The sequence below is a fragment of the Pangasianodon hypophthalmus genome, chromosome 7, assembly GCF_027358585.1.
Source record: "Pangasianodon hypophthalmus isolate fPanHyp1 chromosome 7, fPanHyp1.pri, whole genome shotgun sequence".
Taxonomy (NCBI): domain Eukaryota; kingdom Metazoa; phylum Chordata; class Actinopteri; order Siluriformes; family Pangasiidae; genus Pangasianodon; species Pangasianodon hypophthalmus.
Window position 1 is genome coordinate 8,405,230 of NC_069716.1, and position 26,867 is coordinate 8,432,096.

Consider the following 26,867-nt stretch of genomic DNA (forward strand, 5'->3'; position numbering starts at 1 on the left):
CAAATCGCTGATACTCACTTGAAGGGTTTTAGGATGTCTCTTCTGTGGGAATTTGTACCACAATCATTATCATAACAATTTTAACAGGAACTTGTACACTTGTACACAAAAGCCAAATTACATATGTTATTGATTTTTGAAGTTATAAGACGTAAACATAACCTCTGCAGCAAACTATTAAAAAAATTCTGCAAATGTTAGTGCACTTTATATTTTATAAACTTAAAAAATTTGAAAAAAAAAAGCAATTGATACCTTTCCAGCTGTAAAGTGTAAGAACTTAATAACTTGTTAAGCCTTAACTGACACATTAGGCAAGTTGAGAATTGTCCTTAGGAATAACAATCCATCCATCCATTTTCTGTACCTACCACTTATCCTACACAGGATTACGAGGATTTGTCAATAAGTGCATGAGTGTGTGTGCGCAATTGTGCCCTCTGATGGGTTGGCACCCCATCCAGGGTGTTCTGTGCCCCGAGTCCCCTGGGATAGGCTCCAGGCTCCCTGCGACCCTGTGTAGCATAAGGATAAATGTTGGTTCTCTTGTAGCTGTGAGTAGAACCACTGCAGAGAATAGTCTGATTCTTCTACAGCTGTTTATTTCATATGATGTAAGAATTCTTCAAATCACATCCACCTTACTGACTGCAGGCTAAGACAAGAAATGCTAAATTGAGCATTACCAAATCAACATAATATTACATATTATAATATATGCAAATAAATATGCTATGTAATATTATGTTGATTTGGTAATGCTTAGCCAAACTAGTAAAATTTGACATTTGGGACATGCCATAGTTCACATTTGAAAAATATTACCACAAAGTATCAAAGCCATACAGAAAGCATAGAGCATAAAAACCCTGCTAAAAAACAAACAAAAAAACAAACAAACAAACAAACAAACAAAAAAACAATAGAATCCATCACAGAAATTCTAATGGTTTCCACTACAAATACCATTACAAACCATCAGCTAACCATTAAAACCATTATTACCATTACTAGGAATAACATGCCACCAATAGAAGGCAACAAATTATCAATAGAGACCCACAGGGACCATTACAGTTTCCATTAAAACCAATACAACTCCCATTATAACCATTAAAACCATTACAAATGAGGGTTTCTACTGTTGTTTTTTTCAGCAGGGAAATGGGCCTATGGCATCCTGAGCAGGAAAGAATAACAGAAATAAAAGGGAAAAAAGAGTTGAAGAAAAATACAATATCATTATGAAAGGATTGTTTGCTTTTCTTTTGCCACAAGCTAGCGAGAGCGAGAGAGAGAGAGAGAGAGAGAGAGCGAGCGCTTTTCTAGTGAAGGGACTTTACTTTTATTTTGAAGGACGCCATTTTGTTCCGTCGCGGTTGCTGTCTTCACGCTTCCGAGGACACATGGAAGCAGGAAAAGACGCTCTGTCAGACCTTTATTTCCAATCTCCGGAAAGAAACATGTCTCGTTTTGTGTTTTCTGTTGTGAACTCATGACCCTGTTATAGGTCTATCTGTTCTACACGGTAAGCAGTTTCTTGTAGTAAAAGCTAAATTGCTATAAAATTAGCTCTTGTGGTTTAGTGAGTAAACAAATGCAGATCCTGACACACTGATGCTTTTGTAATTGTTCCTAGTTGGCACTGAAACTGGCACTGGATACTTCTGAGATCAGTACTGTAAGCCTGACAATTAATATTCATGCTCTAGATGCACAACCTGTGTCCTGAAGTTTGTGTTGGTCCTGATGTGTTTGTGTTGGTCCTTAGGTGTGTGTGTTGGTCCTTAGGTGTGTGTGTTGGTCCTTAGGTGTGTGTGTTGGTCCTTAGGTGTTTGTGTTGGCCCTGATGTTGTTTGTGTTGGTCCTGATGTTGTTTGTGTGGATCTTGATGTGTTGGCCCTGACGTTGTTTGTGTGGGTCTTGATGTGTTTGTGTTGGTCCTGATGTTGTTTGTGTGGATCTTGATGTGTGGGTCCTGATGGTGTTTGTGTTGGCCCTGATGGTGTTTGTGTGGGTCCTGATGGTGTTTGTGTGGGTCCTGATGGTGATTGTGTGGGTCCTGATGGTGATTGTGTGGGTCCTGATGGTGATTGTGTGGGTCCTGATGGTGTTTGTGTTGGTCCTGATGTTGTTTGTGTGGATCTTGATGTGTGGGCCCTGATGGTGTTTGTGTTGGCCCTGATGTTGTTTGTGTTGGCCCTGATGGTGTTTGTGTGGGTCCTGATGGTGTTTGTGTGGGTCCTGATGGTGATTGTGTGGGTCCTGATGGTGATTGTGTGGGTCCTGATGGTGTTTGTGTTGGTCCTGATGTTGTTTGTGTGGATCTTGCTGTGTGGGCCCTGATGGTGTTTGTGTGTGGGTCCTGATGGTGTTTGTGTTGGTCCTGATGTTGTTTGTGTGGGTCCTGATGTTGTTTGTGTTGGTCCTGATGTTGTTTGTGTTGGTCCTGATGTTGTTTGTGTGGATCTTGATGTGTTGGCCCTGATGTTGTTTGTGTGGGTCTTGATGTGTTTGTGTTGGTCCTGATGGTGTTTGTGTTGGTCCTGATGGTGTTTGTGTGGGTCCTGATGGTGATTGTGTGGGTCCTGATGGTGATTGTGTGGGTCCTGATGGTGATTGTGTGGGTCCTGATGGTGTTTGTGTTGGTCCTGATGTTGTTTGTGTGGATCTTGATGTGTGGGCCCTGATGGTGTTTGTGTTGGCCCTGATGGTGTTTGTGTGGGTCTTGATGTGTTTGTGTTGGTCCTGATGGTGTTTGTGTTGGCCCTGATGGTGATTGTGTGGGTCCTGATGGTGATTGTGTGGGTCCGGATGGTGTTTGTGTTGGTCCTGATGGTGTTTGTGTTGGTCCTGATGGTGTTTGTGTGGGTCCTGATGTTGTTTGTGTTGGTCCTGATGTATTATCAGAGTGGCTGCACTAAGATTGAGATAATAATGATCCATATTTTTACTCGTTACTTATACATGAGCACATTGAAAAGCCATGACAAATATGACAAATACCACGCAGCGTTCATTAGGGCTATGCCATATTGTATCGTCCATGATATACCACAACAGTTCCTCTCCATGATAAGAATTTGCATCCTGTGATATTGACGAAATAGTTGAAGACGTGATTATATGTCACAATGTGGGCAGCTCACACGTAGAATGAGAACAAGCATGGTGGAAGGCATGGAGTTCCAACCCTAGTCAAGGAAGAAGAATGAATCCCGCATAAAAGGAGCTTCCTCCGTAATATGGAAGTGGTTTGGATACAGAAGATCAGATGTGAATCAGATGCCTCTCAAGACTGTATGCTGATGTGACCTGTGGCCATGTGACTTGTGTTGAATGTTACTATTTTCATATCGTCATTTATGTAGTTACCACAAAAATGCTATGAAATATTGTGATATAGTTTTAGGTCTATATCGCCCATCCCCAACGTTCATCACTCGCGTGTGAAAACAAAAGCTCTGCATGCTTTTGCAGTACAGGCAATATCTAGCACTAGCGCTTCAGTTGTTTACATTGCTGGGAAGATGCCTTTCTCAATCAGTATGCGGAAATATGACTTTTTGTAGCTTTTAGTAAATAAATTGTAATTAGGCATATATATTTCTGAATCTACTATTGGTAATGTTTAAGGAATAGTAGTTAGGAAGTTAAATAAGGAAATTAGCCATGTTCATTATATGGTGATATTGTGAATCACCATTTTAAAAAATCTGTCTTTAAGTTTGTGATTACAGTGCATTCATGTCATGATAGAAGTACTGTAATGATGACATAATTGCTTAGTAAATATATGATTTCTTAAGTGCTCAGTACTAGAAGGTGACAATGAATATTTGATAGACACGTATAGAGTTAAAATCTTATATTACACTTTTACTAGCTTGAGGTTTTGTGAGGTTAATTGACCATTAATTGTGTATTACTGTATATTACTGTATATAACTGTGTTGTCTGTTGCAGGTTCTGCTCCTTGGGGCACTTGCGAGGAGGTTTGTGCAGGAAAGGGTGCTGTCACACTTCTGTGTCCCTCTACATTTGTGCTTAGACTGTTACAGAATGTCACAGGTTGGAAAAACTTTGACATGAGCTTGGTAGATTCAAAAGAACAGCTGCTCAAAAAAAATTGTATAATATCAGTCTTATTGCAGGCTTATGTTTAACTGTCCCTATCATTATTTAAATAATATCTTCCAGGTTCCTGTGTGAAAGAGCTCACACCCAGCTTGGTAGAACAAGATGGATCAAGAAAAGCGGGACAGGTTATCCGAGTTGGTGGAGGAGTTGACTACTTCTGGAGAACCACAGCTGAATCAAGCAAAAATGAAGGAAGTGAAGATGATTTGCAAGTATGAAGGTTTTTATTGACTGTCTCGCATGCAGTTTTATATGTTTGATGAACATTAGAATGAAAAGGGTTTATTGAAAAGGGTTTACTGAACACATCCAGTTTTCCTACCAAGTTTATCTGATGCATACTGTTAATGTGATGTCATTTCCTAAATGCTGTCCTTAATTATCACTCCTCCATACAGGCTTTCCAATGATTACATTGATCACTTCTATCACCTCGTCATGACCCAGCTAAATCAGGACCATGCTGAGGTTCGCTTCTCTGCCTTCCAGATGGCTACTGAACTTTTCAGCCGTTCTCATCACTTCAGAGCTCTCTTGGTAACTAACCTGCAGGAGTTCCTGGAGCTAACGGTAGAGACAGATGTTGAGCAGCCGTTGCCTCCCCCGAAAGAGGTGGCCAGGAAGCTGAAGACACAAGCCATCCAGACTGTCCAGGCTTGGCAGTCCACTTATGGGGAAGCCTACAAGAAGCTGGCTTTGGGTTATCACTTTCTGAAGCAAGTTAAAAAGGTAAATTATGTCTGATGCTTAAATATAAAAGATGTGTCTACATACCCTAGTTTCTTATTTAGGCAATTTGTATTCAAAGCAAGACTTTGGTATAATATCCTTTATTCATAAATACAATAATATTCGTTTTGAAGTTATGCATTTTTATATGGGTATTGCATAGTCTTTCCTCTTTAGTGTTAAAAGAACTGTTTATCTTGAGATACGAGATGAAATGAAGAAGAAACCTTGCGAAGAACCAAACTGAAATGGGAACCTAGCTTTTTCTACATGACAGCAGATAATGGATTTATAAATAATTACACCATACAGGTGAAGCATTGTAAAGACAAGCAGTACTAAGTGTGTTAGTATGAGCAAAGGATGTTCAGTGTGCGCATATTGCGTATAAGAGTCCTGAAGTAAGAACAGGACAGTCTCTATGAGTATACAGGTGAAATTTTCCCCTGAAACAAGGACGAGATTTGTGTATAGTCTAATTTTGGGAGTGCAAACTTTTTGGTATACACATGGGATCATCCACAACAGCAGAAAGTGAGTCACAAGTGCAGAAAAAGTGCAGCATCTCTATTAAACCTGATCTTACACGCCTCCAATAATATTATAGCTGATTGAAAATGTTTTTCTTCCATTACATATATTTTCAGATCTCCTATTTTCTTATGTGGTGGCAGGCAAATTTACTGTACATGTGCCATTACCACAGGTTGTTGTTATTTCAAGTGTCTCTTGTCATGTTCCCCAGGTAGACTTTCAAGATGTTGAAGCAAGAACACTGGCTGAGCGAAGGAGACAGGAGGAAAAACAGCAAAGACTGGAGAGAATTTATAAGGGAAAGCTTGAGAAAGCCAAGCAGGAGATGGAAGGTAAACCAGGTTTTACAGTTTTGCTGTTATAGTTATTCTGACTTAAGTTATTATGAGATGAAAACCTCAGTTTATTCATGCTGAGTGAGTATTTTTGTAGCCGTGTTAACATTTTTAACAATATTTATAAATTACTTTTCTCCTCAGAAATGGCTTCCGAGATTGAGGAATCTCTGACTGAAATGAACAACTGCATGACATTGATCATGCCAGACAGTTTCAATTTTTTTAGCTCAGAGCTGCCGGCAGTCAGTGAGAAGACCACTGATGTTAGCACTGAGCGTCACCAAGACACAGAAGTCTGGGATGAACAGCCTTGCTGCAGCAAAGACCTCAGCAAAGAGGGTGGGAGGGTGGCAGAGGTATCTAAAGGTGAAGAGGAAAAAGAGGACTCCAGTGGCGAGAGTGATATGGAGGAGGGTGTGAACGAGGATCTGTTTATCCGTAGCTCTGGGCTGATGTCCCGCAACTATCGGCTCGATCTGAATGTGTCCTCAGGTTGGCTGACCTTTCGTCTCTAATTGTATATTATGATTTCCTTTTTTTTTTCAGGTATGGCTGGGCACCAAGTGCAGACTGGCATAATACTGCTTTTAGATTTGAGGTTGCAACCCAGTCCAAAAAAAAAAAAAAAAAAAAGAAAAGAAAAACCTGGTGTATTTGATAGAGTTTTAATAAGGGTAATAATTTGAGCTCCAAATAAAAGGTGACCACTGTGGTCAAAAAAATCTAAGGATTATGGATAAATCATATTTATTAGCTATCCCACTGTACTAGGAAATGTTCAGGGGTGCAAGGTACAACTTAATGAATAAAGTGGCCTTATTTGTCCCGCAGATTTTATACCTGACCTCCCCTCCCATCCACATTAAACTAAAACATGTCCACTCCCACAACTTTTTTTGTTGGGTCCCGATGCACGCTTCTAGTCTTACCTCTTGGATGTCACACTCAAATCAAATGTAGAAGACATAATCGTGTATATATTGAGCCAATCTATCATATTGATAAATGCATGTTTATGCTATAGCAAAGAAATGTTAACATTAACTAAGCTAGATTAACAGATAGATTAGCATAAATGAACAATGTTAACTATAATAAACAATAGTTACAGTGTACCATTGAAGGTACATCATGCCTTCAAGAAATATATGAACTATATGAAGTAGCCTACCTACAAAAAAAAAAAGGATAATGCACTGATAATCTGTATTTCTGATGATGTGGAGGAGGAAGGAGGATTTAGCTTGTCGATGAAGTAACGGCTTAGTTATCCTTCATACAAAGCATAATTTTGACAGCAATTATATATTTATATATAATATTATATATTCCCCAATAAACCAATTTATATTGTAATATAATATTGTGTCTTCCAATATTCAGGAAACAATCTCAAAGTAAAAGACAGTTAATGGAAGTAATGTGTGTCTAAATGAGTAACACATTAGAATAAAGCATGAGTCTATAGCATCATGTCCTAGTAATGGCTGTAAATTGATTAGCAGTAACAAGATGAGCCATTTAGCACAAAACATTGGGCCTCACTTATCAAGCTGGATACGAACAGATTTTTTCGTAAATCGTTTGTAGGAGCATTTACAAGAAATTAGGTATTCATGAAAATCCTATTATTTCAGAAAAAAGTTTGTATCCTACTCATGCTCATTAATGCATTTAAATTTACGTATAAGAAGACTAATGTAAACCTTGATTGATCAGCTTCAGATCATAGAAATCACAATGAGTTACTGCACTTTTATATAGAGTACGCTGTCAAGTGTAAATAGTTTATGTATTTCAATTATGCACACACATTTAATGAATATTTTGTGAAACCCAGTTGATTCATATGATCATTAAGTCATTTAGTTAAGAATGGTGCTGTATGAAGGGAGGATGGGCTCAGGCAGTGTATAAATCAATTCCGTATTCCACGGCATCTTCTTTTAATGCCGCGCAACACTTCATTAGAGCCAGCACTAAGTGACCACTCTGGTATGTCTCAAGCTGCAATGTGCCATATACTCCCTAGTGAGCGATCATTGGGCTTCCTATGACACTTACATGCCTTCCTGCTTTTTTAAATGGCATCGGGGAGGGCTCATTGGTTCATTCTGGCCAACAGTCATCGAGACACTTTGCTTTGAACTTTTGTAAATCCTGTGAAAAAGTTATAGTTAGGTTTGGCTTACGCAAACATTTACACATAACTTGAGGCCCAATATTCGTAAAATAATGAATTAAGGAATTCTGTGAGAAGAGGATGATTTTTATATGGTTGATCAAAGACCAGTTGTTTTGGATTGTTCACTTGAGTGGCAATTAAAATATGTGATTGTTGTAGTTTGGTACATTTCTATTGACACAGCTCTGGGCTTGGGATAAAGACGTGTTGCCCTAATGTCATTTAAGGACAGTCTGTATTCTAGTGATGCCTAATCCTATTCACAAACGGACCCTATTGTCATACAGCAGAAAAGGTCTTGTTAAGAACCAATCTTTTTTCACAGATCTGAAAGTGAAAGAGACTGAGGAGAATGAAGCAGTAGTAAACACCATGAGAGATCTGCACAGACTCATCAGTAGTAGATACCTCCCTGCCATCCAGTCCTGGATTCAGGTAAACCTACATAGCCTTAATTTTATTACCTAGAATCATCACTATTACTGATCTGTGGTTCTGCACAATTTATTCAGCACCCCTTTACTCCATCCATCAATGGACACTGAGCTCAAAAGTGGTGCTGTGGCACCGTTAGATAGCTAGCTAAGTGCAGAACATGTATTCATGTAAATAAACAACGTAATGGTCAAGATAAATACGGCCAGTATGTAGCTACAAATGCAGTCATGCCATAGTACCTCTTCACACCGCTTCATTTAACATAAAATATACACCAGTAAGCGATAACATTAAGACCACTGACAAGTGAAGTGAATAACTTTGAGTGTCTTGTTACAGTGGCAACTGTCACGGGGTGGGATATATTAGGCAGCAGTCAGTTCTCAAAATTGATGTTTTGGAAGCAGGAAGAATGGGCAAGCGTAAGGATCTGACTGACTTTGACAGAGGCCAAATTGTAATGGCTAGATGACTGGGTCAGAGCAAAATGGCAGGTCTTATGGGGTGTTCCCAGTATGCAGTGATTAGTACCTACCGAAAATGTTCCAAGGAAGGACAACTGTTGAACCTGCGACAGGGTCATGGGCGCCCAAGGCTCCCCTGTCCACCGCCAAAAGCGCCTACAGTGGGCACCTGAGCATCAGAACTGGACCATGGAACAATAGAAGAAGGTGGCCTGGTCTGAAGAATCACATTTCCTTTTACCTCATTTGGACGGCCAGGTGTGTGTGTGATGCTTACCTGGGGAAGAGACCAGGAATACACCAGGATGCACTATGTGATGCTCTGGGCAATGTTCCGCTGGGAAACCTTGGCTACTGGCATTCATGTGGATGCTACTTTGACACGTACCACCTATCTAAACATTGTTGCAGAGCAAGTACACCCCTTCATGGCAAGGGTATTCTCTAATGGCAGTGGCCTCTTTCAGGGATAATGCGCCCTGCCACTCAAGAATGGTTTGAGGAACATGACAAAGAGTTAAAGGTGTTGACTTGGCCTCCAAATTTCCCAGACCTCAATCTGATCGAGCATCTGTGGGATGTGCTGGACAAACAAGTCTGATCCTTGGAGGCCCCACCTCACAACTTACAGGACTTAAAGGATCTGCTGCAAACATCTTGGTGCCAGATACCTCAGCACACCTTCAGAGGTCTTTTGGAGTCCATGCCTCGACTGGTCCAGAGCTGTTTTGGTGGCACAAGGGGAACCTAAACATGTTATGGCTGATTGATGTCAGCTTCAAAAATATTTGAAGTTATATTTGAACTTAAAAAATAGTAAAATAGTCATTGTGGCATGTGCAATCCCTTCAAGCTGTAAAGTCTCAGAACCAAATTAACATGTAAGGCCTTAATTGAGCCTTTGGGACTTGCTACTCAGGTCAAGAACTGTCATTAGAAATAATAGTTCCAGAGCGTAATGAATTCACTGACTCTTCAAACCTTGTGCTAACAATAAACAACCATGGGCTCCTCTAAGCAGGTGACTGAGGATCTGAAAATGAATCTAATTGATTCTTACAAAGCAGCTCACAATTTCCACTGTCTGTAGTGTCACTGAGAAGAGGCGGTTAAGGGGAACCGTGGACGTCGAGGCAAGATCTGGCTGTATGCTGACCAGAAAGTCAAAACAAACCCCCAAATGACAGCAAGGACATGTATCTATTCTACAGAGGATAGTTGTTGAAAATGAATAAAACAAGAATAGAAAGACTCCTAGCTGCCTGCAAAAAGTGTTTGCAAGCTGTGTACTGATTTTGTGGGGACTCCAAACTTTTGCACATGCCATAATTACCATTTTATTTTTGTTGCTATTTTTAATCTCTAAAGTTCAGATCTAAAGTAACTGTGCATTAACATTTGCAGATTTTTTTAAAATAGCTTGCTGCAGAAGTTGTCTTGATTTCTTTTCACTTCAGAAATTAGCAAAATATGTAATTTGGTGAGGGGTGCCCAAACTTTTGCATACAACTGTATGTCATCGTTTCGTCTTTATAAACCAGTCTTTAAAAGGGTACACACATACCCTTATTCTCTATATAATTTGAATTGGGATTGATCTCCAGGTTTTTACAAAAGTTGGTGTGGAGGAGCAGCTGATGAGAAGAGCCACTGACCTCAAAAAATCTCTTGAGAAGGTTTTGAGGACACATGATGAGCTTCATATAGACTACAAAGCAAGGCAGAGAAGAGTGGTGAGTCGCTTTACAGTTTACTTCTCTCAGTATGCAAACTGATAGCACTCTTTTTCAGGAAGGCAAGACAAGCGGTCTAAATGTGCCTTAGTGTAATTTTTTTGGGTTTCAATGACTTCGCCAAGGGAGGGCGCCATTTCACAACACATGAGACTGATGCTTTGAGATGGTATTCAGGGGGAGTTATGCAATGAAATGATAACTGTTTTTTATATATATATAATTCTAACATAATTCTAGTGTAAATCTTGATAAAGACATTCACACAGTTGGCACAGAAGAGGAATCTGAATTTTACTGTCCTGCCAAACCACATAACATTTCAGGTCATTGATTCTGGAAATGCAGTATTGGCAAATGTTGTAGATGTTGGATGTATCGCATTTCACTAGAAGTCACATTCAGAGACATTTAAATTTAACTATAATTCTGAGCACACAGTTATATCTTCAAAAAAAATGACAAAAATCTGAACTAAAGTGCCACAGCAATGAACAAATTGAACATTGAACATTTGCAAATATGCTGACTATATTGCTGAAGCACAATCCATCAGACCTGAGATTAGCTCACCGAGTGAGGCAGGAGGCTGGGCTGTTAATGGAGATCGGCGCGCTGCAGGGCCGAATGGGACACACCTAGCAGCTAGGAGACACATCATTATGACACATGATATCTGCCTTTAACTGAGCAAAAAGGAGCAAGCTAGCGAGAGTGAACGCTGGCAAGTGACAGTGACAAAGCGCCTTACTGCACCCTGTAACGGTTTATCACTGTCAGCGGCCATTTCCAATGCAAAAAGCCAAAGCTTTGTGATAAAGCAACAACTTAAAGTCCTTTATCATAATTAGTTTTTCCTTTTTACTCTTAAAAGCATTCTATTACTTTATTCCCTTTATCGTGGCCCCGACAAAGGATAGAATTTTTTTTTCAGCTTGGTAAACTCCTCCTGATTGGTGAACTGGTAATAGTGCAAAATGAAATGGATAAAAATTAAACTGACTGGGTCCTTTGCTTTTTTTTATGCTTATTTGTGTGATTAGTAGCCTAGCAAATGCCAGTGGTGATTTAAATTTAAAATAATCAGGGCTTGACTCTGAGCATTTGAAAAATGTATTCTGTAGACGGTGACATTAAAAACACCTGAAGTAAATAAACATAATTATTTAAAACATTGTATAGCTTTCATTGTCACATTGTCAATCCTACATCGTGTATCAGATAAACGTAGAGACTGACATTTCAGGCAGGGACGTTCTGCGCCGCTGTGCTGTGATCACACACCCTTCTTTTAATTATTAGTCATGGGGGTTTTGTGTTAAGCACCCTGAATTTGTAGAGCAGCCACCTTTTCAACTTCCCAAAAGAGGTGCACATTTACCATTTGGCCAGGGGGAATACTGCATTGTTTACACCGATAAGGCATCTTATCAGGATGGTGCGGAAGAGCAATAATTGATGGGTCTCAGTGCGTTTTTTTTCCCCCATTGGCAAACGTAAGATAAACCATGTCTATCTAGGTTTCTTTCTTCATTCCAAACCTATCAGGGATTCTTTACAATGTGTTTTGCAGTACTTGTAGAAGGGTAATACCTTATTAAATTGGATGTAAGCAGAGGGCTTGGCTATAAAGTACACATGATTACGTTTTGGATCCAGGCTGGGTTATTTTACAGAAGTCTGTTGTTTGCTCTTTATTTTTATTCTCAAAGAAGTATTTCTTTACATTTTAATTTCATTTCTTGATTTACTGTTTAATGTATCTTTAATAATTTGATGGCAGTAAATGCCCTTGTTGTAGTACATTTCCTTGTCAAATGCATAGCTTGCCTGAATTTGAATCCCTGGGGAAAACTGTTAGGGTTCTAGGGGCTTTGAGGTCTCATTTACCGCAATCCCCAGGTGGCAGGAGGCTCTGAGAGGGCCCATTAAATTGTGGTAAATTAAGAGACCTCCATCCATCAACTACTGTTTATCTACATCACACACATTTTCAGCAACCATCACACCAACGTCACTTTTGCTTACCTTTAATCACTATTTAACCTTCACTTGACAGTTAAAAGCAGTAGCTGGTCTTTTTAATCATAATCCAAATATTTTCATTTCATTTAAACACAGCAAAAAAAAACACATTTGAAAACATTAATATAATTTACCTAGAAGGATACTTTTTCATGCATCTGTGTATCAATGATTTTTTTCTCTCTTTGTATTCCCGAAGTGCTGCACCAAGGTTATTTCGATTAAAGGCAGACAGTCCCCACCTACGAGAACATGCATCTCAAAATAGGCTTCTGCATTTTACTAGTATAATGTATGCAAAGTTGTGTGCTCTTAAAGTGAGTGCTGTCTTGAAGAGCCGCTTTGTAGCAAAGGAACATTAAATTATCTTCAGAGACAATGGTGGACGACTTCACAAGGTCCTCTGTTTTGGGGTTGGCCGGTGCGCTTTTGTGAGCCTCCGAGCATTTCATTCCATTCAGTAGCCGGCGAGTCTGCCAGTCCATACACCTGAGTTATTGGTTTGCTGTAATAATTTGCAAGACCTTCCCGGTAAGAGAGGAAATTAGCATATAAATAGCAGATGCACGGAGGACCATCACAGCTGAGTACATTTAATTTTTGGTTTATAAGATTGAATGGGTTTTTAAATGCAGAGCCATCAAACTTGGCCAAAGACAAATGAAGTCGAGAGTTCAGTTGTCCGAGGCTGCCTCCTTGGATCTCTTTCTAAAAGGATAACAGACCTGCTTAAAGGAGTGCGCACAGCCACCGCTTCCCTGGGCCCATAGTAATTGAGATTGCTTACAGGGTTAATTAGACCATACAAAATATATTGGAGGGCAGAGAGAGTGCTTTGGCCCTGCTGGAATGTGTTTTTCCTCATAAGTGGTGGATATTTAACCGGAACCTCATTATCTGCCCTTCTTCCTGCCAAGGAGATGGAGGTTGACACAGCCACCGCACAATCAATAGAGTTCACTGCAAATGTCTTTAAACGGTCTATTTACAGCACCTGTACTGTTTAATATTCACTTTTATTCTAATATGGTCATTCAGTTAACGCTTGAAAGGCTACTCCGAATTGCTTTGAGATAACATCTCACTTTTCCATTAAACATTTATTTAATTGATTTCTTAAAATGCTTTAAAGCATTAAAGAAGCTTTCAAGGGCATTTTATAAACTTTTAAAAGTGATCTTTTTATGCGGAGCTGAACTGCGGCCTATTGTTTATTGAAGTGTAGTGATGTATTATTATATCAGTATGACTAGTCTGTGATAAGTGATAAGGAAATCTCAACTTGTTATACTCTTAACATTGTGCTATAGTTTCAACATTATTTACAGTTTGAGCATGTCCACTGAAATGCTAAGATTTTTAAAACCAGATAGCCCACATTTATAAGGTAATTATACCAAGCTAAAATCCGAGATAACTGTATTTTAGAATATTTTTAAAATGCCTTAAAATAAAATTACATTAAAATTAAATAAAATTAAAATAAAATAAAACATAAATTAAATAACGAAGCACCTGTAGTACTTAAAAATTATTTTAGCAGTTTTCTTAACCAGATAATTCAACACTTGCGCGGTTGCCCCTGCATAAAATGTTATAAGCAGATACCCTCATATTTAAAAGCATTATATTGGGTTTTTTTGGTCGCTATGTTTTTTTTTTTTTTTTTTTTTTTTTTTTGGGGACATATCCATCCACTTCTATATAAGTACATTAAATTGCACATCAATATAGTTTATAGTTTGCAATCTTAAAAACAGAGTTTCATTATAAGAAAAGTGTTTGCAAGTGTGAGCACACACTTTAACACAGAGACATTTTTATCCAGAAAACTGAGGGTGAAAAAAGGTGAAGAGAAAGGAAAAGAAGTGTTTATTCCGTAAAAGTTATAGAGGCAGCCAAACAAATTGTCTGTTTTAAATGCAAAGGGGACACTAAAAGGTGGACTCCATATGTTAGCCAGGTCTTTGTCAGCAAAAAGCCACCATATAGTGAGAGATTTTCTGCAGTCCCCGGTCTCCTGCGGAAGACTTACAGTGCTGCCATCATGAGCTGGCAGTGCAGATGTTATCATGGCAAAATTAAAGTGAATTAAAAATAAAATAATGTTGCCTGGCTAAGAATTTCAACTGTGCTGGTAATCTTGTTCCACAACTTTTTAATCCATCAAGACTGAAAAAGTGGATTTGGATTAAAGAAGACCACACTTATAAACAAAATTGTAATCTCCTTTTCTCCGATTGCTGGCTGGAAGGAAATCAAAAACACTACTACAGTTTGAAATAATGCTTTAAGGCGTTAAGGCTTTTTTTCTTTTAGTTCCAATTTAGGATGGATATTTACTTTTTGTAGTAGTTGTGTTGTGTAAGATGGGGATTGTAGTGTTGGTGGATGAACAGAATGTTCCTGATTTCTGCAGAGCCACTAATATTTGTTCAGTACAGTGTAATGTTTATTTAGACGGCTCTTTTTTTTTTTTTTTTTAATTTGGAGACAAAATGTGTAAATAGCTCATTTGTGTGTGTGTGTGTGTGGGGGTGTGTGTATGTGAGAGAGAGATAACAGGTGACATTTGTCCACACTTTTTCTTATTTTCCTTTTTTTTGCTTTTATTAATGTAATTAATTTTTAAATAATGACTAAATGAATTAAAAAACATATATATTTGGAAAAAAAAAATTCTCCATGTTCTAAACACTTATCAAAAATGATAACTCTATAATGTCCCATTTAGGGTCCATGAGAGTGTAGTGGATTTTCTCCATGTACTCAACCACATTAAACTGATTAAACTCTTTAGGTAATGACAAGATTAGGAATCAGCAAACTCTGCTGTTCTCTGACCCTCCAGTACAGAAATTGTTCAGTTTATGTCTTGCTTTTTTCTTCACATTATTTACTGTCTCATTACTATGTATAACATTAAACAGAAGTACTAAATAAGTATAGCTGTGTGTTCAGGTGAGGACATGTTTTCTTGCACAGCTCCAGTAAAAGAACAGCTATCAGTGTGTACTGCATGCCTCACTCACCCAACGCCACCACCACCACAAGTAATTGAGACCTCATTCAAAGACAGTTTATACCTTAATCTGCAATTGTGAACACCGCCCGCCTGCAGTAATGAAAAACAAAATAAAAAAGAAAGCAGAGAAATAAAAAGGAATAGGCAAAGCGCACGTTGATCACCCTTTAGTGCCTGATATGGAGGTAATCATGGAGGCAATTAAGCAGAATAAATGGGGGAAAAGCGTGCTTGGGAACCGCATCTCATGCAATGCCCTCAAAAGGGAAGGGCACACACATTATGTATACTGTTTTATGAAAACGACCCCCATATTTAAAAACTGGCATTCTGTTATGCATTGTAGCACAGGGAACGGTTAAGCACCTTTTGAGTAAATTAAAAGGCATAAATTCTGTTTAGCGCCGACGCACTGCCTCCCCGAGCTCATGGTCTCTTGTGCTGAGCGGAGCGGAGGAGACGAAGGGAAGGGGGGATAAGAGAGCCTTGGGTTGCTTTTCACCTTTCATAAATTCCAGCCCGGGGATTTTCTATAGCTAAAAAAATAATAATTTGCAGGCTGGCAGCTCATTGTTATTCTGCGTAGATTGATGGCGGTCATTTATCCAGCTGGGGAAGTTAAGCGTTCCTGTCATTCCTGAAGAGCATAATTGGGAGGTGCCACAGGTCAGCTGCGGTGACAGTTTTCTCTTTTGATTAGTGTTAGAGTGATAACAAAACTTACAGGCGGCGTGATGGATGAGCACGTGCAGGCTCCAGGCAGGAGCGGTAAAGACACAGAAGCTCACCTGCCACCTTAAAGCAGCAGCAAGCCATTATTTGTCTCAGCCAGGCATATGAATTACAGTTTAGAAGCACTGGATACAGTCAGTTCCATAATTATTGGCACCCTTCATGAAAACGAACAAAAATGAATAAACCATGTAATCAGTAATATTTTCAGTATAAACATATTGGAAAGGTGTATAGTTTAACATAAACTACACATAAAGATTCTTTAAGTAGTGCGATTCTTTTTCTGCAAAAACCTTGTTTCAAACTATAGGCATCCCTAGAATTAATATTTGGTGAAGTCTTCCCTGAGACTGACTCACTCATTCACTCACTCACTCACTCACAAAAAAAAAAAAAAAAAAAACTTTTTTAGAACGTAATGGCTATCTTAAAACATGGATTTTAGCATTCCTTTAAACATTTCTATGTTGATATAGCTGTATGATTATCTTGTTCAGGGATCTATCTACAGCCGTGTCTTAACCTCTTGGCAGAAGCAACCAGGTTAAATTTTATATATTATGTTTTTTTCCCATAAAAATGGAAGACAAAAGGATTTTACATATGTCTAACCTCATATTTGATAAAAAATAAAACAAAACAATAGGTCATAGGCAATAAATAGACCTTCTGGTTACTGATGACAGTTTAAGTATTTCAATTAGTTTGCATTTATTTTAAATATTCTTATAAAATATTCCTTTGCTATATGTTGTTCAGAGGTTTTTCTATCATTGTGTGTACCATTTTTGGACACAGTATTGCTGCATGTTTTTGTTCCTTCTTTCTTTGGTCGTGATTCACTGAGCATATTGATACATCTAGATTTAAATTTCACACCAATACAAGCGGTTTACAAAATGTCAAATGTTCTGCAGAATACATTACTTGGAAATGTATTTGCTTTGTCATGGAAATGTGACAAATTAATATAAATGGCTTTCATCCCACACAAGCTGGCCAGAAATGTAGCATTCTTCAGCATAACATGTTCAAATAAGCTTGAGTTTGTGAGGTATTTAATCTGTTTAAATATCTCAGAAACCAGTGGTATGGAGAACTATGACATCTGAGGAGTTGCCAACTTCCTAGAAGCCTTAACCCGTTTCTAACAAAGGCTTACAGCAGTCAGAGCCTTACAACCCGGATCTGCTTCAGAGCAGCTCTTAGATGGCCTTATCTGGTGCCTGGTGTTGGGGTTGAGCTCCTTAAAGTGATTGCATGATTCTAACACAGCTCAGACTGAGAGGTGAGAACTCTCATATCACCCAGTGAGCTCTTTTCTTTCTCAGCAGCCTGCACAGAGCTGTTATCAGGTACACCTCCACCTGGGCTAGCTAAGATAACCCAATATTACCTACATATCTGTCAATCTCTTTGTTCCATTTCTTTTTTTCCCCTTCATACTCTTGCTGTCTTAACACACAGTTTGGATTCTGAGGACAGATTTGTGTAGCTCTTGTCTTCAGCTGCCTGTTCCAAGGTGGTATTTTCTGAGCCGCGGTTTCTCTTGATGATAATTTTACAATTCGCTAATTAGGTTTGAGCTGTTTATTCCCTCTACATTCTGAGAGATGGAGTGAAATTTGCTTAACGTGAGCACCGTATTACGTAACCACAATTAGACGGAACGTCAGATGGGCTACCACTAGGGAAAAAAATTGGACGTGGTCAACTGGAAATCCTATTATGTGCTGGAATTAAAATGTAAAGAGGTCTGATGTTACTGCATAGTTTGCTGTTCAAGGTGCTATAAATCTCTGGAACACCCTGAAGCCATAGTAAATCCCATTTGAGTGTTAACCAGGGAGAGGAGTTTGAAGGTTCTGAGCCATGTATTAAGTGTGTTCAAACAACTTTGTCTTTGTGGTGTTGTGTTGCACAGAAGGTATATTCTTCATTTGTATAGCACAAAAATATTTTCTGTTCTTTGAAAAAAGAATATTCATAGGGTTGTTGATACTAATCCGTAATCAGTGTCTCATTGTTCTTCCACACCAGTTAAAGGCTGGAGAGGAGGAGGATGATGATGATGATGATTTTGAAGAGGTGCCGGAGAAGGAGGGTTATGAGCCACATATCCCCGAGCATCTGCGGGCTGAGTACGGTGAGTTTGTTCAGGTGCAGATGCCAGAGCTTCTGCATCCACACACACACACACACACACTCATTAGACATCAATAAGACATCACAGTACACCCATAAGCCCAATAATCTCTAATAGGATGTCACAGCAGCCTCTAGGCCAATTAAGATGGTGGGTGAAGGGTCAGATTTAAAACCACTATTTCAGAAACCTCTATTCTAAAAACCTATATTTATTTGTAGATTTACATTTACAGCATTTAGCAGACACCATTATCCAGAGAGACTACAGAAGTGCTTTGTAGGCTTCATGAAAATTTATTATGGATTATGGGTACTAAAAATTTTTTAGTAGGTTTGCTTTTGAACAAACTGGTCTATTTGGTGAAATCTAAGAAGCCGTTAAAGGTCAAGCATGGGTGTGAAGTTTGGCCATGGCTATTTTTGAAGGAAGGAGAACAGCAAATAAAAAAAAAAAGATTAATAGATTATTTCTACATTTTACAAATTACTGTTAAATCAGACATTTAATGGCACATTCATTGCAAGTAATAGCACCCATAATAAACTCCAGTGTTTTTTTTTTTTTTTTTTTTGGAAGAGTAATGAATTCGTTTCCATCTGGTTTAAATCAATTAAGTCCTAAAATCACCTGGGGCATCCAGTATAAATCTGTTTTGACAGCTGACTATTTGTACAAGCAAACGACTCCATCTGTGCAAGGACAACCATATTGACAAGAAGCTGCACACAAAAAGCCAGGGGTCAAGCACATAACCTAAACACCAAAGACAATATTTGACATAAAATCTTGTACAATGTGAAATTTATGGCCACTTTAGCTAATAGAAAATACTGTATTCTATGAAACTATATTAAAGAACACACTGCATAAGGAATAAAGAGCTTGTAAAACCAGTATATTTAATGTAGTTCTGATTGCTGTCAATATTTGTTCATAAGCCGTCATGGAGATTAAATATGATGAGCCCTGCAGCAATCGTGCGTAGCAGGATATAATTCTATTATTTGTTACATAATGTGGCCACTGTCTCTCCAGCAGTATTAACTAAAGACTCATTAGGCTGTAATTTCCATGGAGCCAAGCTGCTTTGATTAGTAAAGTATGTAATGATCAGTGTGTCGGCCATGCCAAATTAACAATGCAGTGGTGTTAATGAGCTCCCATTAGCTCAGTGTTGTAATTTACAACATCCACCTGCCTTTACCGCAGAGGGGGGGCTAAACCTCAGGGAGCATCTATTTCTGCACACACAGCCGAGGCAGGTTTATTCTGCGCCGAGCACATGAATGAAACTCTCTGTTTTCTCTGAACCAGCTTGCAGGAATACATGTGCTACAGGAAGAGATAGGTATTAATAATTGGATTTTATGTGGGGGAATATTTAAACTTTAAGATGAGCTTATTTTCTAGGAATCTGATTCTTTACCTCTGTTCGAAAGCAGCCTGTGCCTCTCATCCAGAGAAATATTATTTTATTTGGAAAACATTTCTATCCTTACCTCTCTTCCATTCCCTCTCTGCTCCTTTCACTGCTGATCTTTTATCTATCCCTTTATCCCAGCTTTTCTGTCAGGACGTTATCTCTTTCTCAAATTTACATTTTAATTACAAGGCCTGCTGAACTCAGGAAAATCAATAATGCCACCATTGGCAGCACCACTCTGTGTCTACTGCTGGGCCTCTCTATTTCCTCTTATTGATTTATCTCTTTAACACCTGCAACTTTATTGCTTCAGACAAATAGCTACCATTTTGGTCAATTTGAACAGAAAAAGAAAGGATTTAGTCGTATTTCATGATTGCGTGGACCAGAGGTTGGCTATGATGCCATAAGTCATGGAGAGTCAATAAGCCTGGATTAACTGTATGCCCCAGGGGTCAGGCTCAGGAAAAGTGAAAACCTTTTCTAAACATTTTGTTTTGACCCTCGACCACTGTGTGTGTTCTACACTTAAAAATACTTATGGGTAGTTTTGATTGGTCCATTTTTTGTACTTCCTCCACTGTAAGCGACACTCATGATATCAGTGAACACGTTCTTGGACACTTTTCGAAGTACAGATGTGAAATAGTCAGAAGGGTCTGGATACACTCTGATGCCTCTGATGACGTTTGAAGTTGCAGGCTTTGTCGTAAACTTTGCATGGTTTATGATCCACAGACAGAGTGGTCAGGTGTTCCCTAATTAGACTCTCCCTAATCTCTTAAGAGATTTCCACCACCCTTTAAAGCTCTAATTTGGCCTCACTTCTAAGATTTGTGGAAGTGTGCAGGTTTGGAGTCAGTCTTAGATCTCGGTGTCACTCTTAAGCTCAGCTTAAGCCCCTGTATGCCCTGCAAGACCCCCTGCCCACCCAGGAGACATATTTCAGCAGTGTTGCTGAAGTGCACACAGTGATATGAGCACCAGTTTAAAGGCTATAAAAGTTCTCTCAGCTATAGTTTGCTAAAATATGGCTAAATCTTTTTTTTTTTTTCTGTTTTAAATGTACCAAAATGGTTGCTGTTGTTTGAGAGAGAAATAAAGCATTCCAAATATATCTGTGTGAAGAAAATTCAGTAACAGTTCAGCATCTGCTCAAGTGTGTTTTAATCTGGTGTAGATTGTCAGATCTTTCATATGATGTTTTACACAATAACATTCAATTGGAAAATAGTAACACCAGTAATCAGTAATATTTGATGCACATATCAGGAGCTCACTGGGGGTTTTCTGATTTAATTCTCACAGGTCTTGATTCGATATCTTCTCCATCCTCCTCTGTGGCTGAACTAAAGCCATCAGAGCTAGTGGACAGACCTGCAGCTCCACCCATGCCCTCAACTCTCAGCCGGCTTCAGAGCAGGCTATGTGAAGAAGAGCAGGACCCTACATGTGCAGCTGCCACACTGCGTGTCTTAAAAGAGAAAATGACCACGGCAACATCTACAAGGTAATAAAGGAAATGAGACAGACACAAATACACGATCACGGTCACGATCAATAGGTAAATATTCCTAGAAATGCCTTTAAATGGAGATTGGACTCCATATGGAATTGATTTGTAGTATTTTAGTGTATTTCATCTCAGTTACTTGATTATAAAATAAAAATATAAATAAAAATGAGAGTTGATCAATTTAAATGTTTAACATTATTAAACACAATTTACAGTGTCATTAACCTATTATTTATATATATATATATATATATATATATATATATATATATATATATATATATATATATATATATGCACACATGCACAGTATACATACAGCAGTTCTCAGACAATCTCCCTCAGCCTTTAACCCTTTCCTAAGTGTGTCTGGAGGCTCTGCTAAACCCACCACGAGCTGCAGTAAACAGGGGGAGGAGATGGAAAAAGCTCCTGTCATTCCCTTTGGTCTGGACCTCTACTACTGGGGAGAGGAGCAACCTACAGCTGGCAAGATCGTCAAGTACAGCAACTTGTCCTTACAATCACCTACACCAGAGCTTGAACAGTTTTTCTTTTTTCTATTCCTACATTCTCTGTTAATTTATTAAATTATGTTACTTGGACAGTTCACAAATTAGGTTTTCCCCCCTAGAATAGTAACAGTAATCTACTTCTTTAGGAAATGCTAAAATTTCAGAGAGAAATTCAGGTTTATGACATGTCTAGTGGCCACTAGAGAGCAGTGTTGTCTGTTCAAGCTCATTCAAAACCCTGTGCATGTTAGAGTTTTATATAAACTCAGTACAAGAGCAGTAGGTATAAAATTGGCCAGCATGGAATTTTTTTAAAGTAGATAAATGAGATAACAGATAGTTCCTTTAGAACTTTGGTATACTCACTGTACTCGGTGTGAGAGTGAAATCGTCGTGTCTTGTCTGATTCTCAGGTACACCTCTCAGCACCAGTTCTGGGTGCCTCACGAAGTGGAGGAGGAGGTTGACAACGAAGAGCTGTCTGCACAGATGAAGTCCAGGTACATTACCTTTGCTGGACGTTTCCAACCTGTGGAGCACAAGTGCAAAGCCCCAATGCCCAACGGCTCATTGTGTGAACGACAGGACAGAGTCAAGGTGAGTATGAGACATGGCCCTCTGTAACAGGTACATTGTAAATGGTATTTCTGAGGGCAATTGGAGCAGTTTGTGATGTATTGTTTTCAAGTGTCCATTCCATGGCTTAATAATTCCTCGGGATGAGATTGGGAGGCCAATTAATCCAGAAGATGCAGTTCGTCTGGAGAAGGAAGAGCGTAAACGCAGAGAGGAGCAGCCAGGTAGGACTTTTACTTCAAATTCTCTTCACTGATTTAAAACATAATTTTCTGTCAGCCCTGAGATGACAGCTGGCTATAATAGTTCTTGCCCTGGACAAACTTACCATTGTAAGAAAATAAGCACGAGGGGCCTTTTTGAGAAATGTATTATTTTTGTCATGTTGATCGAAAATTATTACTTTAGCTCAAAGAATGTTTTATTGACTCAGTCTGAGAGAACTGATGTCATTTTTAACCCGGTAAAAGCAATCGAGTTTGGAGTAGGCCACTGTTCCGGTGTCTTCAAATCCTCCTGTAACCAGGCCAAATCCTAAACACCTATTACCTCCACTCCTTCCTCATGGCACGCATTGAGTAGATAAAAGACAAATCACAGGGCATTGAAGGGGAGGGCCACTCCTGGAAAAGATGAACTGATGAAATCCCAGTAATCATCAATACCCTGATAATAGGATAGGCCGCATCTCGCTCTGCCCCTCTTTCTCCCCGGCAGACACTCTCTCTATTTCTCTTCGGCTGAGTTGGGCGCTAAAAGCCAATTAAGCAGCGGCTCCGTGCTGTCAGTGGAGCGTCGGATGTGCTTTTCTCTGACCGCACTGACTTGTTAACAAACAGGTATCTGAGACAGCTGACTTCTGATGCCCGCTGACCACTGGCTTGTGAAATAGCATCTTTTGTAACTAAGTACACTATCGATCCCCCACCCCAACTCCATCATGCCCACTGCCCATCAACACACCAGTCGGCACGGTAACCACAGAGGCACCCCACCCGCTCTCGTATGATGCCACTGAGCTTGTGGCGCCAACGGAGGTCCATCGGTTCCCTTACCGACCAACAGCTTCCCTGCTGGGCCATTGATTTCTGCTTCAGCACCTCGAAGTGGGCACCTTCAGATCCCTGTATGCTGTGTTTTTATTCACAGTGAACCAGGTTTTTAAATTTTTGATGAAAAAAATCTGAAACACAATTAAATTTGGTCACTGAACATTTTGGGCTGTTTTTGAACAAAACTTAAATGTAGAAATCTTGCTTTTTTTTTTCTTTTTTTTTTTTTTACTGTACTTTGTCCATTTTGTCAATACTTCATTTGGTCATGAGAGGTTGCATGTACTTCAGCAAGTGGTAAGAGACACGTTAGGAAGATGTAATGGATCAATTTATTCTGAGGAAGAACAGATGATGTGGATTATGTGATGACTGAGCATTTGTATGATTCAGAGTTTCTCATTGCTTGGCTTATCTGGTACAGGTCAGCGTATATACATTACATGAACACAAAATATCGCTTTTCCCAGAAGAAATGTCTTGCACTGTAAAAACCTATTGGAGTTTATGCACAAGTGAATAAATAATAATATTTTATTTTGAAATATTTTTGTGACTTTTCCTGGGTACTGGGCCATGGAATGTATTTACTGGCAAGTGATGAGGAGACTCTGGTTATTGATCTCGCATGAATGCTGACACACATTTTTTTTTCTCTCATAAAATAAAATGCCATACAAATGTCCTAGTCTGATGCACTTTCCAAAGGAAATTAGATTACAATGGGCGATCTCGTACAGTTATTCTGGTGTGTGATTGAACCAGCACTTGGGATGAAATGACTGCAGCTGTCACCTGCTTAATACACATGTGTGTGTATGTACATATGTGTGTGTGGGGCCCTAGGCTTCCTAACACAGCTGGAGCAGACATGAACTGTTGACAGAGCAGTCGGCCCTGCTGCACTTCAGTCACCAGCTTAACTTAATAAGAGGCCTCTTCTCTCATCTTCACGTGAACATTTGAGTAGTAGAGTTTCCACCTCTGTAGACCTGGATAGCCCTAATAATAACAGCAACACTAGAATAGATTTTTTAGTAACTTTTATATTTATGAATCTAAGGTCAGTCAATAATTAATATTTTCTGAAGTGTAGATTTAGCGTTTGTTGATTTGAGTTTTAATTCGCCTGAGCTGTCTTGACTATGTTACTTGACTACAAGTTTATGAAGGCAGGATCTGAATCCCTAAAATGTACACAAACAAAAAAAATGTCTGTAACCAGAAAATTGGTCATTTTATGTACCACTGCAATGTGAAGTTAATTATGTTTTGGTTCATATTAGTGAATATTATACTAGTAAGACCAGTCATTTGCTCTCTTTTCTGCTCAGACTGGCGAGATCCAGAGCTCATGAGGGACATTGAAGCAGCTACGGGTGAGGATCTGGGCTCTTCTAAAACATATGGAAAGGGTAAAAAGACTGGGAAAGGAAAGGGAAAGAGAAGGAAACATCCCAACCTCACAGACCTGAAGCAAAGTGCCAATACGTCCCGCTCAAGGCTAGAAAGGAAGGTCTTTAATAAGTAAGCGACTGTCCAACTTCTCTGAAATAAAATGAATTTATTTTATATTTTCTATGAAATAAGCAACTCCTGTACCTGATATAAATCAGTAGAATTTATTGTAGAATTAGCCGTGTTTATTGTACTCTGAATACTATTCACCATATTTAAAAAGCTAAACCTGTGTCTTTGCAGGAGCTCCATGAGACGAATAGCGGAGGTCATGAACAAGATGGACACAAGGAAGCATGAGAAATTCGCAAACCAGTTCAACTATGCATTAAAATAAGATTCAGGATATTCTCCTGTTCTCAAAACTGTGATCTCAACACTACTGAAGTGCAAAAATAAGCTAATGGTTCTATTTCTAAAAATGTGGCATTAAATAATATTTAACCTTTCTTTATATTGTGTTGTAATAATGTAATTTATGATTTTGCAGACCTTTTAAATATTTGACTATAAAATTATGCTGTTTGTGATTTTTTTTTTTTTTTTTTCCTCCGGAAAAATGTAGCAAAGGTTACCCATGAAATTACTTTTTTGTTTTTTTAAATGCCCATGATGTGACTTGGGGTTCTAAGATATTTTATTGAAATTTGTAATAAGCTGGATGTTTTGTAGTGCTATTTTTATTCAAATGGTGCATTTAAATGGTGAAATTTGTATCACTCTCTTTTCATGTAGGTATATTTGTTCTTTTTAATAAGTAAAAAAAACTGACAAGCAAAAAACAGTTGTTTCTTTGATGTCTATATTTCTACTAGATGGTTTAAGGATAGTTTTCAGGTCTCTGTAAGCTGAACTCCTGCAGGTTTGCGTTCAGACTGGCGTTTAATCCGGTGCTGTAAGAAACAGCGGCTCGGTTTATTGTGCAAATAAACTGCATTCATGATAACAGTTTAGAGCTAATCTGGGATGCATCTGGGCGATTTGTATCCTTTAGGTCCTGAAGGAAATCTGCTTCCTTAAATAAAAAAAAAGAAAGAAAGAAAGAAAGAAAGAAAGAAAGAAAGAAAGAACCCTCTTAGGTGTCGACCTGATCCGACAAAATTTATACTTAAATAAAATATGATATTAGACACTGAATTCCAGTCATGCCTTAACCACCAGCTTATAGCACATCATTTTGAATATAGGTTCATAGGTTAATGCAACTGTTTTTACATTTTTTTTTTTTTTTTTACGATCCACGGTGCAACAATTACTGTTTTCTAGGTGTAAATAGTTTGGTGAAAATCTCCCAAACTTTGAGTGTTTCATTATTATTTTTTTTTTTATTGTATAAGAACTTTAATTCTGAGCAATTTAATAGATTAAGTCTGCTGAATTTGATAGACGATATAGATAGGAATCTCAATAGCATTAATACAAGGATGAGCTCCAGCCTAACCACAGCAAATGATTATTTATTTTAATTTATTTTGCTATTTTAAGTTAAGAAAAAATGGAACCCAGAATTTAAAAAGCACGGAATGTTCTAATGCTTTTACTTTCTTGGTAATTTAGTGGGCTGGCATTAAAAATGTAAAATGAATAATAATAATAATAATAATAATAATAATAATAATAATAATAATAATATATGCAGTCGAAGTTGAACCAAGGAATCAGTGTGGACATCCAAAAGTGATTCCTTGTAGATTGCATTCATTAGAAGTCTTAAATAATATTAAATTCAAATAAATAACATTAAATTCGAATAAATAAAATGAAATCCGCTATTCCGCAGTTACACACACGGCAAGAGTCTTACACAAATATTCGTTTGACACGTGAAGTAG

General features: G+C 38.5%; 1 protein-coding gene across 2 annotated transcripts; it reads left to right on the forward strand.

The window, feature by feature from the left end:
* The first annotated feature begins 1,372 nt into the window (after positions 1-1,372).
* Positions 1,373-25,826, forward strand: uvssa (UV-stimulated scaffold protein A). 2 transcript variants are annotated; one of them, XM_053235694.1, is made up of 16 exons: positions 1,373-1,528; positions 1,640-1,681; positions 3,967-4,071; positions 4,201-4,352; positions 4,539-4,869; positions 5,615-5,735; positions 5,883-6,233; positions 8,252-8,361; positions 10,433-10,561; positions 18,387-18,492; positions 21,227-21,428; positions 21,799-21,936; positions 22,363-22,546; positions 22,638-22,749; positions 24,912-25,104; positions 25,279-25,826. In XM_053235694.1, exons 4-16 carry the CDS (start codon positions 4,243-4,245, stop codon positions 25,370-25,372), a joined length of 2,181 nt encoding a protein of 726 aa, XP_053091669.1. In that variant the 5' UTR covers positions 1,373-1,528; positions 1,640-1,681; positions 3,967-4,071; positions 4,201-4,242; the 3' UTR covers positions 25,373-25,826. The 2 variants fall into 2 exon arrangements, with proteins under 2 accessions (XP_053091669.1, XP_026796516.3); XM_026940715.3 differs by lacking the exon at positions 1,640-1,681 and having other exon boundaries at positions 1,374-1,528.
* Positions 25,827-26,867: the final 1,041 nt, after the last annotated feature.